This window comes from Emys orbicularis, chromosome 16 (genome assembly GCF_028017835.1).
Source record: "Emys orbicularis isolate rEmyOrb1 chromosome 16, rEmyOrb1.hap1, whole genome shotgun sequence".
NCBI classification, from domain to species: domain Eukaryota; kingdom Metazoa; phylum Chordata; order Testudines; family Emydidae; genus Emys; species Emys orbicularis.
Genome location: NC_088698.1, coordinates 31,238,880 through 31,253,696, shown reverse-complemented (window position 1 = coordinate 31,253,696; position 14,817 = coordinate 31,238,880). Strand labels below are relative to the sequence as shown.

General features: G+C 46.5%; 1 protein-coding gene across 1 annotated transcript in view; it reads right to left on the bottom strand.

The window, feature by feature from the left end:
• Positions 1 to 250: 250 nt before the first annotated feature.
• The window catches only part of MYO18B (myosin XVIIIB), a 186,471-nt gene continuing 171,904 nt past the window's right edge, over positions 251 to 14,817 (bottom strand). The window contains exon 41 of the mRNA XM_065417569.1: positions 251 to 1,499. Within this exon, the coding sequence (XP_065273641.1) occupies positions 251 to 1,499 (1,249 nt within the window). The remainder of the gene's footprint in view (positions 1,500 to 14,817) is intronic.

The window sequence follows — 14,817 nt, the reverse complement described above, 5'->3', positions numbered from 1 at the left end:
TGCCAAGGGATGATTATTCATTATGTTAATACTATTTATCAATAAAGCCAAGTAAAAGGGTAGATTCTGGTCAGAGTTTGGCTTCTTAGCCAGGATTAGGCTATTCCAGACCAAAAGCCTCTGGAGAGAAGAATTTGCAGTGGAAATGCTGGCAGAGCCTCTAGCTCAGTGGCACAAAGAGCAAACCTATAACAGCCGGCCTAAGTGAACCGTACAGACGGGTCGTGGTTAGTATATCGGCAAGTTTACCTTAATCTTTTCCTAGATATTTCATCATAATGCTATTTACATCATCTTCTTTTCCTTCTGCCTCCCATCGCCTTTCATCTTTAGCACCTTCAATGATCAGTTTTCCGGCACATCCTTCACCTTCTGGTCTTTGAATCTTTGGTCGGCTCTTGACGCTGTCAGCACTTTTAAAAGAAACGATCGAGCCAGAGGATGAAGATGAGTCGGAGAGGTTTCCAGCGTCCTCTTTGGCCTTTGAAATGGTCTTTATTTCAGACAAAAAAGTGCTGTCTGCCGAATCCTGGTCTTCAAAATGAACGCTCATTGGCCTCTGGCCTTCTCTCCTGTCCTTGACAGGTCTGGACAAACTGCTTGTTGACTGGGATTTTCGAATTGCTGGAAGGAAGTCATCAAAATCAACATTTGTTCTCCTTTCATAGTTGAGAGTTGGTATTTTCCAAGTGAACGGGTCGCTTTCCTTTCCTTCAGCCATAACATCACTGAATTGCTTACTCTGAAATACCAGAGAATCTTTCCCCAGATCAGCACTGGCTGTGTCATCTAATGATGGCTCAAGGTAACTTCTCCATGGCTTAAGTCTCGATGGATTGAACGCATCTGCTCCCACAGCTGGTGAACTCAGCGTCAAGCAGGAATTATCAATATTTTGTAAGAGTGAGTCACAGGAGCCAAACTTCGATATTCTTCTGAGAGCTGGGGAGCGCACTGGCTCTGTGTTCTCAGATGATATGCATTTTAAACTGGATGAACGCACTAGGCTAGCTCCTGCAGGCACTCCTTCACTTTCTGTACGTTCATGGACTCCAAACTTTATTGGGAACTCATCATCCTCTTTGAAAGTCCTGCATCTTCTCAGGGAGGAGGCACCAGTTGTTTGGTAGATTGGCAGGGGAGAGGTGTCCTCTAACCCTAATGTTCCCTGCACTTTCTCTGTTGCCCTTTTCCTCCTCAGCTCTTCTACATATTCAGAAAGTGCAGATGAAGAGCTTGGAAACGTCTCTTCTGCTGTAGGAGATGACATCCTTCTCATCACAGATGGAGATATAGCTCCTAATTTATCCATAGCTTTTTTCTGACTGTCAATCTCCTTATCTGCAATTCTTCCAAATTCCCGTCTTTGAGCGCCAACTAAATGGCTCACATCCTTGCCAAAATCTGCCTCACCCATAGGTCTTCCGTATTCCCCTCTCCGAGCACTCAGTGCAGAAGCTGGTCGGTTCATTTCTTGATCTTTGATTTCTTTGTTCATCCTAAGCAACAATGGAAAGAGATACATTTTAGTTTGTTACCTGACTTGATGTAGCCGCAACGTCAGTCAGAAAGGCCATGTCCTGGTATCCAGAAATCTGTTCTTACTTTCTAGTCTCACTTGAACCATTGCCTCTAAGTAGGAATTGCTTATTGCAGGTAAATGAACTCTAGCTGTTTCATTAAATGACACTTTTGAGCATAACTGAACTCAACATAAATGTCTCTGAGTAAACTAGAGAAGCTAAAATGCATGACTCAAGGTAGATCACATCACAGACACTGTACTTCATCAATCTGACATACCAAGACATGCCTCAAAATGGGTTGCTTTCTCAATAGATTTTATCAATACATGGGATTTATTTGATTTCTGTCACTACCCAAAGATGCTACACTGAATCTTCATGAAGCTGAATTATAGCGCACTATCCCAATGCTACTCCCTAGTATGTTTCTCCAGTGCTCCCTTTGGTAGGAGGAACTAATTATAATCTATAAGAGCAAAATAAATGTCTGGCTGTGGGCTGGATATGAACAGCACACACCACGAGACAAACTCCTTCCATTCGGGGGTATTTCAGGATTTGCCTTTCTGAAAACAGCTTTTTAGAATGGAACACAGGCCAAAATCAAAACCTGCTCCCAGGAAATAGGAACCTAGCTGTGATGTCAAATTAGCCTGCAATGAAAGAGCAAAGCAAGTGGAGCTAGTTAACCTTTGCTTTATCGAACGTCATCTATTGAGGGACGGGGGTGGAGAGGGTATGGGAATTCCTTCTGCAAACAACCACAAATGCTGATTTTTAATTAAAGGAGTGATGCAGGCTCTGCTAATTAATCCCTGTCAACCGATAGCGATCGTTGTCGTAGCTATTATTAATGGGATGGTGCTCTTAAAGCTTGTAGCTTTCACTAGAAAAGGAATTCAGTGTGTCTTTAGAATTCCCTCCCATTCTCTTAACAAGGACATGTTCTCTTTTGGTAAACAGTATCAGCAAGTATTTGAATGGAACATTACTGTTGTTGACTCTGGAGCGTTTTTTTTTTAAGGGCAGACATATTGAGCAGGAGGAAATGCAATAACAAGGTGCCATGGCTCATTGAGAAAGGCTATCGGCAAAGTCAGTGGAGATTCTCCGTGCCTGCACTAGGGATGGCAGATGCCAGCTCCTCTGAAAGGAGCGGCTCAAAAAACCCAAGGCTTGACACTGACAGCCTGGATAGCTGTCAACCAGCATTTCTGGTTAGGATCCTACGGAAGGTGAGGACGAGAGAACTCCCTGGCAGCCCGGTCGCCACTACATGTCTCTTTGACTCTGGGCCATTTGGGTACAGCCCTGAGTCCAGCGATCTCCTCTCAGTGATGAAAGAGGATCGAGTGCCCATGCGGATATTGTTATGTCTGCTCTTTCCTGGCTGAGTGTGGTGAGGAGGCGGTACGAGGAGGGAGCTTTTACTATAATGTGGTGCTCTGCAGAGACCCATCTTGCCTCCCTGCCAGTTCGATGGGTGTCTGGGGCTGTTGGGAGGGTGGGTGAGGAGGCTGATGAGGTGTGCAGATGAGTGAACTGCTGGCGGCTCAATCCAGATAAGAATGAGTTGAGGCTGGTAGGCTGGGGGAAGTGACTGGATGATGAAGAACCTATTCTTGCCCTAGCTTTACCTGAGGGTTTGTGCCCACCCCTTGTGACTCATGTTCCCAATCTGGGAGTCAGGTAGGATCCGCAGGTGCTTTTGGACCATGTTACAACACCACAGACCAGGAAAGCTTTATCCCATTTGTGCCTGGTGAGGTTATGAACCTTCCTTTTGGCTGTGGGATCTCACGGACGTGTAGGCTATGAGGGTATGGCCCAGCCACCATTTCAAATTAGTTGTAAAAAAGTCCTTTTTGAGCTGGTGGGCCTTTGCCTTAGCAGAGCAGGCTGTAGCATAACTCCAGAAATGCCCAGGATGCAAAACAACTACAGAAAGGCAATCAGTTTAAGAAGCAAGACCACCCCCTATCACCACACACACTCCTTCCTCTCTTGTCTGCTGCAGAAAGACTGCAAAAATTGATTGCAATCATTGTTACCCTTTGTGCCACAAAGCTCTGGGTGATATTCTTCAAAAAAGATTGCACACATTCATCTGAAGGCCTGAAAACACATTCCCCCCCCCCTATTTAATTTTAACAATATCTGAAAGGGGGAGTTCGCTGTGTTTCTTGTATGCAGCATGACTGACAGTTTGAGGCGTTGTTGTATGTTTCTTCATGGTATATAATTTTGGATCAATAATATCAAGTAACAATCTATAGGGTGCTCTCCCTCAGATTCTTGCCTGCGAAATTAGAAATGGAGTTTGTCAAAATGTATTTGCCCGTAAAGAATTTTTTCCAGTGTTTTGAAGCTGGAGACATTGCTGTAAAGGAAGCCTCGAATTTTCTAACACAAAAGTATATTTTGTACTGCGTCACTGCAGTCAGATATCATCAGTTAGGAACTATAATTTTCTATAATGAAAAAGCTTCTTGGTTTTGAATTTGTCTAACAACAAAAAGAAGAAAATGTGTGGATAATCGATTAAACCAGAGGAACCTAAATATAAATAAATACCCGTGTGTGATGGAAGGGCTGAGGTTTTCAAAACCACTAGTGGAGTTTTACCTTGACAATAATAAACCATCCTGACTAGGGGAGCATTCTAGTTGCTATGGTAACATTATGGTAGTGAATGATCGCAGAGACAATGCCGGGCAACTTGAGACCTGGCTCTACTGACCATAAAGCAATTTAAATGTTGAGACGAGTTGATAAACTGGCATCCAAAAGCAACTGAAGAAGTGCCAGGATAAGGGAGCATTTGAGCTGCTTTCCTTATTGCGTGACATCAATAAACAAAATCCCGGGGTGGGGGAGGGCTGAGCCTCTGTACAACAACTGCTGCTCTGTGAAGTTGTGGGCCTGTGATTTCACAAAGCCAGCAACGAGAGACAAGGTGCACCGAGGTTCTGCAGCAGGAGGAGGCCTGAGCAAACTGCGGAGTGAAGGGAGAGGCTCCTAAAATGGGAGCACCTGTCCAACTGCACTGGCCTCCCCACCCCTCCGACCGGTTCGTGAGCATCTCGTGGTCTCACTCCACCAGCCCTTTGGGTCAACAGACAGTCTCCTATTGACATCGGTGAGCCATGGATTAGGCCCCAAGAACTCTTCCTGACCCCTGGGGCTAGCAGGTGATGGAGAGGGGTAGCCATGAGTCAGATAGAAACACAGCTCTGCCTTCACCCAGAATGGTCCCAAGCTGCTGGACTTTCCCGCAGTAAACGAATTGAGCCATAATCACTTCAATTTTACTAGCATACAATACAATTCTGGGGAATGCGACGACTAAACTAGTATGCTGAGCATACTATTGCTGTAGCCCTGGCTTTCGTGCAATTTTCACTTACAGCTGATTCATGGCAGGTCCCAAACCATTCACATCATCTCTTGGAATCCAAAATTGTATCCTACAGAAAAGCTGGTGTAATCCTTCCAAGAGGATTTACATGGGAATTGCCCCTGTCCATGTCTATGATTCCAAGCAAAGTTGTAAATTGCAGAGCCACTGGATTTCATCATTTAAACAGCCAGCTTTTCATTCAGCAACTTCACTTTTCCTTCTGGTTTTCAAGGCTTAGATAAAACTGCACTAAAGAGGCAAGAAACCCTAACTGCCTGTGAACATAAAAGGGTTAGAATTGGATATTCACTGCTCCGTTCAATGTAGCAGACACATTAACTTATGAAAGTGTTTGGAGCCTGAAACTTAATGAACCGCTCACTTATTTATTGTTTTCGCTATCTGTGATATTATAAAATTCAATCAAGAGGAACCATTCTGCTTTTAGACCTTGTCCAAAGAGCAACTGTCAGAGATCTTCTTATTTGGTTCATGTGCAATATTAGCTGCTGCTTTCCTTTTTTTTTTTAAGGAGAAGAAATGAAATCATACTTAAGGCCCTACTTAACTTGCAATATTGTGGAAATTGTGGATTCTGCAATATTAGGCTTTCACCGCAATTTTGTCAGCAGTAACCCCATCGTGTGTGGGGCTGAAAGTGGGAACCCCGGCCACCCTAGAGCTGAGAGCCATTCGCCCCTGCTCTCATGCCTGGGCGGCCAACAGTGGAAAATCATGAAAAAGTAATAACGGACTTTATTGCTGCAAATAAAAAGGTCCATTATTACTTGTCTGCAATTTTCCATGGCTTGTCTGCCACTCACCCGCAATTTTTTGACAATCATCCTGCAATTCAAGTAGGGCCTTAATCATACCCAAAAAGCAGAGAATCCAGCTGTTAATGTCTCCCAATTAGGGTCACAGGGTTTAAGGCTAGAAGGAACTGCCAGATCATCTAGTCTAGCCTCCTGCATCTCACAGGCAGGGCCGGCTCCAGGCACCAGCTTACCAAGCAGGTGCTTGGGGCGGCCACTTCGGAGAGGGGCGGCACGTCCAGCTGTTCGGTGGCAATTCAGTGGACGGTCCCTCACTCCTGCTCGGAGCGAAGGACCTCCCGCCGAATTGCCGCCGCAGATCGTGATCGCGGCTTTTTTTGTTTTGTTTTGGGTTTTTTTGTTTGGCTGCTTGGGGCGGCCAAAACCCTGGAGCCAGCCCTGCTCACAGGCCACCACCACCACCCAGCATTCACGTACTAAACCCAGGAACCAAAATTAGACCGAAGTATTACAGACCAGATTAGATTTTTATGTGCCACAGGCAGAAAATAGGAGGGACCAAGACGCACTAGTGTCTGAGGCCCCTCTAATGGCAGGGAAATGATTAAGTGAGATAGACCCAGAGAATCCTGGCAAGTGACTTGCACCCACATGCTGCAGAGGAAAGCAAAAAATATATATATATATATATATCCAAAATAACCCCCAAGGTCACTGCCAGTTGACCTGGGACAAAATTTCTTTGTGACCCCACATGTGGCAAGCCAGCCAGCCAACCACCTAAGAGAGAGAATGCTCCATGCCACCTCAGAGCCCTGGTCTGCCCTGCCCAATATCCCATCACCAGCTGTGGCCATCCCTGATGAGGGTAGGGGGGGAAGTCCCTTCCTGACCCCTGCAGGTGGCCAGCTGAAACTCTGAAGCATGAGATTTTAGGAGCATAAAACAGAAGCCGGAAGTGAACCCCGGGGCTGCTGAGCCCTGCCCCTTATCACAAGCAATTCCATCCTATCATCACAATAATAAAATAGTTCCAAATCCTACTAATCTGCACCCTTTGAGAAAAAAACCTGTTGCTCTCTGTAGGCATTCCACAGAGCACAACGGATAGGGAAACCAATCTGAGCATTTGTTGCTCCACTAGCCTTAACTGCCAATAATATAGAATATAAATATTTCTGCTCTGGGGTTTGTGTCATCTGAGGTTAAGCTAAAACCTACTAACATTCTGTGATAATCGCTACTTGACGCCATCCAGAGGGGTGATGGGATGAGGTAAGAGATCTGAGGCTAAATCAGTTGCCGTTGTACATCTTAATAAGCGTTGTGAGTGAGAGCAGCACAGAGCCTGTAAATGGGATTCAGGGGGTGCAGGGATAGAGAGCGAATTCCGAGTTCTGCATCTCCAAATGAAGACGGACTTGACGTCTCTGGGCTGCGATCTTCGTTATAGCAAGTGCTGTAGTCTAAGCTCTGTGTAAGCCAAAACTGCCTGGAAAGAACAGTTTCAGCACTGTGCCCTAATGAGCAAGAGCGAAATCCACCTCTGCAGCCAATGCCCCACTTCAACCATAAGCAGTGCCTAAACCTCATGCCTGACCTGTTCTGCTGGGGTGAATTTCATTCCAGACTAGTAACAGCTGCCCGAAACCTGTGGAAAGAATTAGGCAACTAAGCTAGCCTTCCCCTCTGCCATTCTGTTATAGCCAGCAGTCAGCATCTGACCTATGGCTCCGGACTTGTTTTTTCAGTCTGGACACAAGCAACAATGTAGTCAGAACAGCCGTGTGAGTGAGAATGGCAGAATTTAATCATTCCAGCCTTTTTAACAGCATTTCCACTCCTCCCAGAGCACAACAGGGCCCTGTTTCCTGTCTCTTCCCTGCTCCTTACCATGGGGCGGACATGCTCAGCTTCTTCCTGTTCCTCCAAAGCACTCTCAGAAAGGAGTCTGGATTTCACACACACTAAAATGAAGGGAAATCATTCTTCTAGCACAGACAGGAACATGCCTCCCAAATTAACTGCTCTGTGTGGAAGAGGAGTGGTCTGTCTGTATTTCAGTGTCTGTCAGGTTATTGCACCCGGAGCAAACCTATGCACCCTGCTTCTGTACTGTTATCTGAGGGCAGCAACGGTCACCCTGTGTCTTGTCCTGCAGAACTTTATAACAACATGTGCCCTCAGACAACAGAAGTGAAGTAATCCTGTGCAAACACCTCCAAAGAAAACCCAGCTGCAAATACATGCAATGGGTTTTGGGAGGGTGTGACAGGCTACACTCTTATGTTCACCCTTTTTACAGGAGTATGAGAAATTTTGTACAAAGTGTGCCTTGTGATGTATCATTTGAAAACTCATAATCTGCTGAACATCATTGTCCTCATAACATGTGTGTATCAACATTGTATGTAAAGTTATAAGATTCTACTGTATAACACTGCTGTAACATGCTCCAAGTTTAGAGGCACAAACCAGTTCCTCAGGAAAAAAAGATGAACTAACACCTAAGCCAGGTGTCAACAAAGCCAAGTAGACTATCACCTAGTTAAATGGGCATTCTTTGAAAGGAAGAAGGGTATAAGCAAGAAATTTAAATATTGGCAAAGAAACAGCTGGAGGTCCCGTCCCACAGACCTCCTGTCACCTGAACTCCAGCTGGAGATAATCCTCAAAGAGGAGAAAAAGATATAAGAATAGAGAACACACAACAAAAATTACCTCTCTCTCCTCCCTTTCTCTCTGCTCATGCCATCAACAACACCTGAAAGAACACTGAACTGACTGAGGGGTCCTGGTTTGGAGGCTTCCAGCCAGTAAAAGACTTCAAAGAGCATGTGGTGAGGAAAACCTTTGCTTTGAATTCATTTGGCTTGCTAAATTAGGTATTACTTTACATTTTATCTTTTATTTTCTTTGTACCCCAATTCTGACTTTTATGCCTCATATTACTTGTAATCACTTAAAATCTCTTTTGTAGTTAATAAACTTGTTTTATTGTTTATCTAAACAAGTGTGTTTGGACTGACGTGTTTGGGAATCTTCACTTGAGATAATAGGGTTTGTGCATAGCATTTTCCATTGATGAAATGATGGACTTTCTAGGAGCTTGTATTATCCAGAAGGAGAGTGCTGGGCAGTACAAGACACACATTTCTGGGGGAAAGTCTAGGACTGGGAATTTGCTGGTGTCATGTAATTCATGACTGACTGGTCAGAGCATTCATGTAATTCAGCTGGGAGTAATTTACAAGCTAGAGGGTGTGTGTGAGCTGACCAGAAGTGGTTGCTCTCACAGCGAAGCAGTGTAAAAGGCACCTCAGGTTGGAGAATTGAGGAAGCACAGCTGTCCTTCTGTCCAGATTGCACCCTGGGTAATGTCACAGAGAGGGGAAAGGAGAAACCAGAGTCACATCAGGAACCAGAGACATTGCAAGGAAACAGGTTAGACCAAGACCAATCCAGTAAGGGAGTGAGCACGGGTAGCACCTACTGCTCACAGATCTGTCCCTGGGGAGATTAGCACTGAGGACTGAGGACGTAGCTGGTTTAAGGATCACTGGGAAGAGAGAATGAACCAGACCTTGTACAGACTGGATTAACAAAGTCATGCCTTGCACTTCAGTCTATGCAGAGGGTACACTCTTTTCAAGGAGGACTCAAGATTTATCATGCTGCATTTACGAGGAAACAAACATCGTCTCTTTCTTCTGCAAACCCTTGAGTCGGCCCGTTGTGACACTTTTGACAAGTCACACTGTACTTGGAAATCAATTTAAGCTGCAAGTGAGTTTCTAAAGTAATGAAACAGCAAGGACTATATTGAGAAAACACGTGTCATGTCTTCTCTGCACACAGTGGTGACCTATGTGGATTTTCTACCCAGCCAGTCTTTTCCGATGGGAAATGAACAGGTTGCTCAAGGTCTGCAAGCTTTTCTGCAAGTTGCTGTAGCAGTGCTCCTCACAGCATGGCATAGTCCTGGGGCTTTGTCCTCTCCTGATAACAGCGCTCTTGACATATGGCTCTACTTTTTCTCCCCCAGTTCCTGGGCATCTAAAAATAGCCAAGTGAGCAGATTCTGGCAGCTTGAAAAGTAAAAGCAAACACCACCCAGCCATCCTGCTAGGAGGCAGTGCCCAGCACTCCCAGCTCCCTGCACAGAACTCAGTGGAAATTACATTCTTTGTTTAAACCCATCGGCTTGTGCCACTTGCACAGTGTACCTTCCCCTGCTGTGACCGTCTGCCCTATTCATTCCTGCACGCAGGCCCTACAGCATGGGGTACAACTGGTCCTTCCCAAGCTTGGTGGAGTCTAGGCCGGCTGTCGTAAAGGGCTTACCCTTCCACCCTGCCTGCTTTGGCCCCCTTGCTCGAGCTCTGTGGTTTATCCTGAATCAGAGCGGTTTGGAGTTTCCCCTTCTTCAGCTCACGCTAGCTCGCCACAGAGCCCTGCAGTGCAGAGAGGCCTGCCGTCTGTTCTCAGGCCGGCTCGCTTTTCACCCGGAGCCTAAAAATGCCTCGAGACGGCCGGTATCGAGAAGACAGAATGACCTGCAAACGTCTCCCAACACGAGCGCTCCGAGAAGAACTGGGATTCCTGGACTGGATCGTGTGGGGTGAGCCCAAAGCTTGAATTGTGGGGCAGGGGCAAAGCAGGGGCTCCCCCAAGGAGCCTCCAAGCACAATCACTCATGGAGACCTATTGCTGCCGCAGGCCGATTCCTGGCTTTAGACAGGCCCTGTCAGCGAGCAGGTGACGTGACACGGGGGGCCGAGTGACAGCACTGGTGCGTAGGTGCCTGCAGAGTGACCGCACCCACTGGCTGAAGAAAACACGGCCCCCGCTGGGGAGAATGAAACCTGCGTCGCGCACGGCTGTGAGTCACTGCTGAGGAACAGCACGGACGCAAATCCCCAGCACGGCTTTCATTCTTAGCGCTGCGTTTAACCTAACACAAGAGCACGTAACAGGGCTCAGCCTAGGGCTGAAGCCAAATGTGCAAAGAACAATGGACTGGGCTCTGCTCTAGGTTTCAAATGAACCCCTTCAGGTGCAGCTCCACACACCTAGCTGCAGACACAGGTCCTCATAACAAGCGGCTCTAAACTAAATGGGATCCAGAGCCACCAATAGTCTCCCTTCCCTCTACTCCAGAAGAGGATCAAGGCCCCATTCATAAGACTCTGCCCTGAAGCCCATGTGTGAGAGAGAGTGACTGTCTGATGGCTGAATGCCTCTTCCCTGCCAGTGTCACTCCAAGGCCGGGAGCTGACATGACGGAGGTATATACACACTCCGAGCAGATCCAGTGCCCCTATTCAGCCTCTCTCATAGTACCAGAACAAAGGGATGTTCAGCAGAATTGAAAGGTGACTCATATAACACTGTGTTGTATACGAAGTGGTCTCTTTTATCAACCAGTGGAACTCATTGCCACAAGATACCACTGAAACTGAGTAGTAGGATTCTGAATTGTAGAATTCAGTATAGACATGGACAGTTATATGGATAATAAAATCATCCCCAGTTACAGTAGCTAGAATAAAAAATGTATAACTATTATAAAATCTTATGCCTTATGGCAAAAGCCAACCACTCCTTGTCTGGGGTCAGCAGAGCATTCTCCAGGGCAAATCCCAAAGTGGACAGATGTGCACTTTCTTCTGTGTTATCTGCTACTGGCCAGGACGCCAACAAAGACGGATCATTTGCCCAGTGCAGAATGGCAATTCCTACGCTATGCAATTCTGGGTCCTAGTGCCCCATAGCAATGGGATTTTTTGACGACTCCATCTACTGTTTGTCAACAGAATTTCTGTGAATTGCTGACAAAATATGTAGTTAGACTTTTTCTTTTAGTGGGAAAAGCTGGAAGGGGGGGAAATAAACACAGAAACTGGAGCTGCCAGGGGCAGCATCTCCCCTGCCACTGAAACTGACAACAATCATTTCTGTTCTGCTGAGAGCCTGAAAAAAAAGACTGCATTAAAAACATGTACTGTTCAAACATTTATATTTATAGATGCACCCTGGAATAATCAATGTGCTTAAAAACTCCATGCTGGCAACAGCAACATCTGTGCCTCTTTTCCTGATGAATAAACATAGCTTCTGCCAGACGCAGAGGAACCATCCCACCTTGTGTATGGAAGATCTAAAGTGACTTTTTAAAACGGCCTCTGTGAAATGGTCTGTGCGCTCCTGCTCTCTAGGTGCACCTGGCTCATTTATAATGCTGCTCCTGCAGCAGCTCCTTCACACAAAGCCTTCTGTTTTGTAACCTCCTTGTGAGGAAGATCCTGATCAGTGAGAAGGGCTACAGTGATGGTCAGAGGATGGAGAACCTGCCTCAGGAGAGCAGACTTAAGGAGTTTGGCTTGTTTAGCCTAACCAACCAGCCAACGGCTGAGGGGAGATATGATTGCTCTCCACAAATACATCAAAGGGATAACCACCAGGGAGGGAGAGGAGTTATTTAAGTTAAGGGTCAATGCTGGCACAAGAACAAATGGATATAAACTGGCCACCAAGAAGTTCTTCTTCCAAGGAGAGAACTGGGGGCAAAAAAACCTAGACTGAAATGGATAAGTTTTTGGAGGGGATGGTATGATGAGGTTGCCTGCAATGGCATATGGCCCAACCGTGACTGCGATTAGCAAATCTCTCCAACAGCTAGAGATGGGACACTGGATGGGGAGGGCTCTGAGTTCCGACAGAGAATTTCCCCCCAGATGTCTGGAGGTGGGTTTCACCCACTTGCTCAGGCTCTAACTAATCATCATATTTGGGGTTGGGAAGGAATTTTCCACCAGGTCAGATTGGCAGAGACCTGGGGGGAGGGGGGAAAGGTTCACCTTTCTCTGCAGTGTGGGACATGAGTCACTGCTGGTTTGAACTAGAGTAAGTGGTGGATTCTCTGTAACTTGAAGTCTTTAAATCACGCTGTGAGGATGTCGGTAACTCAGCCAGAGGTGAGGGGTCTATTACAGGAGTGGCTGGGTGAGGCTCTGCAGCCTGTGTTCTACAGGAGGTCAGACTAGATGATCAGGGTGGTCCCTTCTGGCCTTAAGGTCTGTAAGTGGGCAAATGGGACTCGGAGAAGGACGTTCTGCCTGTGAGCTCATATCCAAACTGTGTTCTATGTGTTTAAAAACAAAGCAACCCATTGCAAACAGCGGCTTGGCTCCCAAGCAGCCAGGCTCGGCCTATCTGCAGTGCCAATTCAAGACAACGGAGGTGCACTAGGATCACCCTCACAACGCTCTGTGCTGTGACCGAGGACTTGGATGTCACATTTTTGCTTACGAAACAATCATCTGTGTAGCGAGGCGCTAAGAGCGACACAAATCCAAAGCAAAGACCCACAGAACAGTGACTAGTATTTCCATGTGTCACATAAAGTGCTGTGCCGTCTTGGAGCAGCGATGGGGCTGCACTGCATGGTACGAATGCCAAAGGAGCAAAGCCCTATTCATTCAAAGCAGCATCTGCTGCCTGGGGCGTTAGCACAGGGCCTGAGCGGTTTTTACATTAAAATGCAAATAATGAATGTGGTTTAGCGCAACAGCAGCAAGGCCTTGTGCAGTAAGGAAACACTGCATGGGTGTGGCACCTTTCCTCCCAGCGCCCGGCACCCTAGGGTCCTTGCAGCCAACAGTCGTTATCGCTCCCCTAGCAGGAAGCAAGGATTCTGGTCACACCCAGCAGCCACCTCCAGCCCAATCTGTCTCTCCACCATGGATGCCAGGAGCTCAACCCCATGAGCCACCTCTCACAGACTGTCCTGCTGTGATAGTTGGAAGGTTAGACGATACTCACGTGGATTAAAGAATGCCTCATTAACATTACTGCCCTGAAAACCCTGGCATTTCAGGCAAGAGTGCCTAGTAATGGAACAGCTCACAAGTATGCCCCTATCTATGAGAACTAGAGCTGATGCTGCAGACATGGGGAAATGCAGACTATGGCATCAGATACGCCCTGCAGGGGGCAAAATCTCCCTGCCCCTAGTGCATTTTTAATGACTTGGATAATGGAGTGGAGAGCATGCTTATAAAATTTGCGGAAGACACCAAGCTGGCAAGGCTTGCAAGCACTTTGGAGAATTCAAACAACCTTGACAAACTGGAGAATTGGTCAGAATTCAACAAGATGAAATTCAATAAAGACAAATGCAAAGTAGTGCACTTAGGAAGGAAAAATCAAATACACAGCTACAAAATGGGGAATAACTAGTTAGGTGGCAGTATTGCTAAAAGGGATCTGGGGATTATGGTAGATCACAAATTGAATATGTGTCAGCAATGTGATGTAGATGCAAAAAAGGCTCATATCATTCTGGGGTATATTAACAGGAGTGTCGTATGTAAGACACAGGAGGTAATTATCCCACTCAGCACTGGTGAGGCCTCAGCTGAAGTTGTGTGTCCAGTTCTGGGTGCCGCACTTTAATAAAGATGTGGACAAACTGCTGAGGGTCCAGAGGAGAGCAACAACAATGATGAAATGACCGATGAGGAAAGATTTTAAAAACAGGGCATGTTCAGTCTTGAGACACAGAAGGGACCGGAGTACAACCTTCCAATATGTTCAGGGCTGTTATAAAGAGGACAGGGGTCAATTGTTCTCCATGTCCACTGAAGACAGGACAAGAAGCCATGGGCTTAATCAGCAGATTAGGTTAAATAGTAGGAAAAACTTTCTAGCTCTCAGCTCTCTACACTTACCTCGGGGTCCGGCGGTAAGCAATCGATGTTCTGGGATCGATTTATCGCGTCTTGTCTAGACAAGATAAATCTAGACAAGACACGATAAATCGATCCCGGAAGTGCTCGCCGTCGACGCCAGTACTCCAGCTCGGCGAGAGGAGTACGCGGCATCGACGGGGGAGCCTGCCTGCAGCGTCTGGACCCGCGGTAAGTTCGGACTAAGGTACTTCGAATTCAGCTACGTTATTAACGTAATAGCTGAATTTGCGTACCTTAGTCCGAAGTGGGGGGTTAGTGTGGACCAGGCCTCAGGGTAGTTAAACTCTGGAACAGGCTTCCGAGGGAGGGTGTGGGATCCCCGTCACTGGAGGTTTTTAAGAACAGGCTGGACAAATACCGGT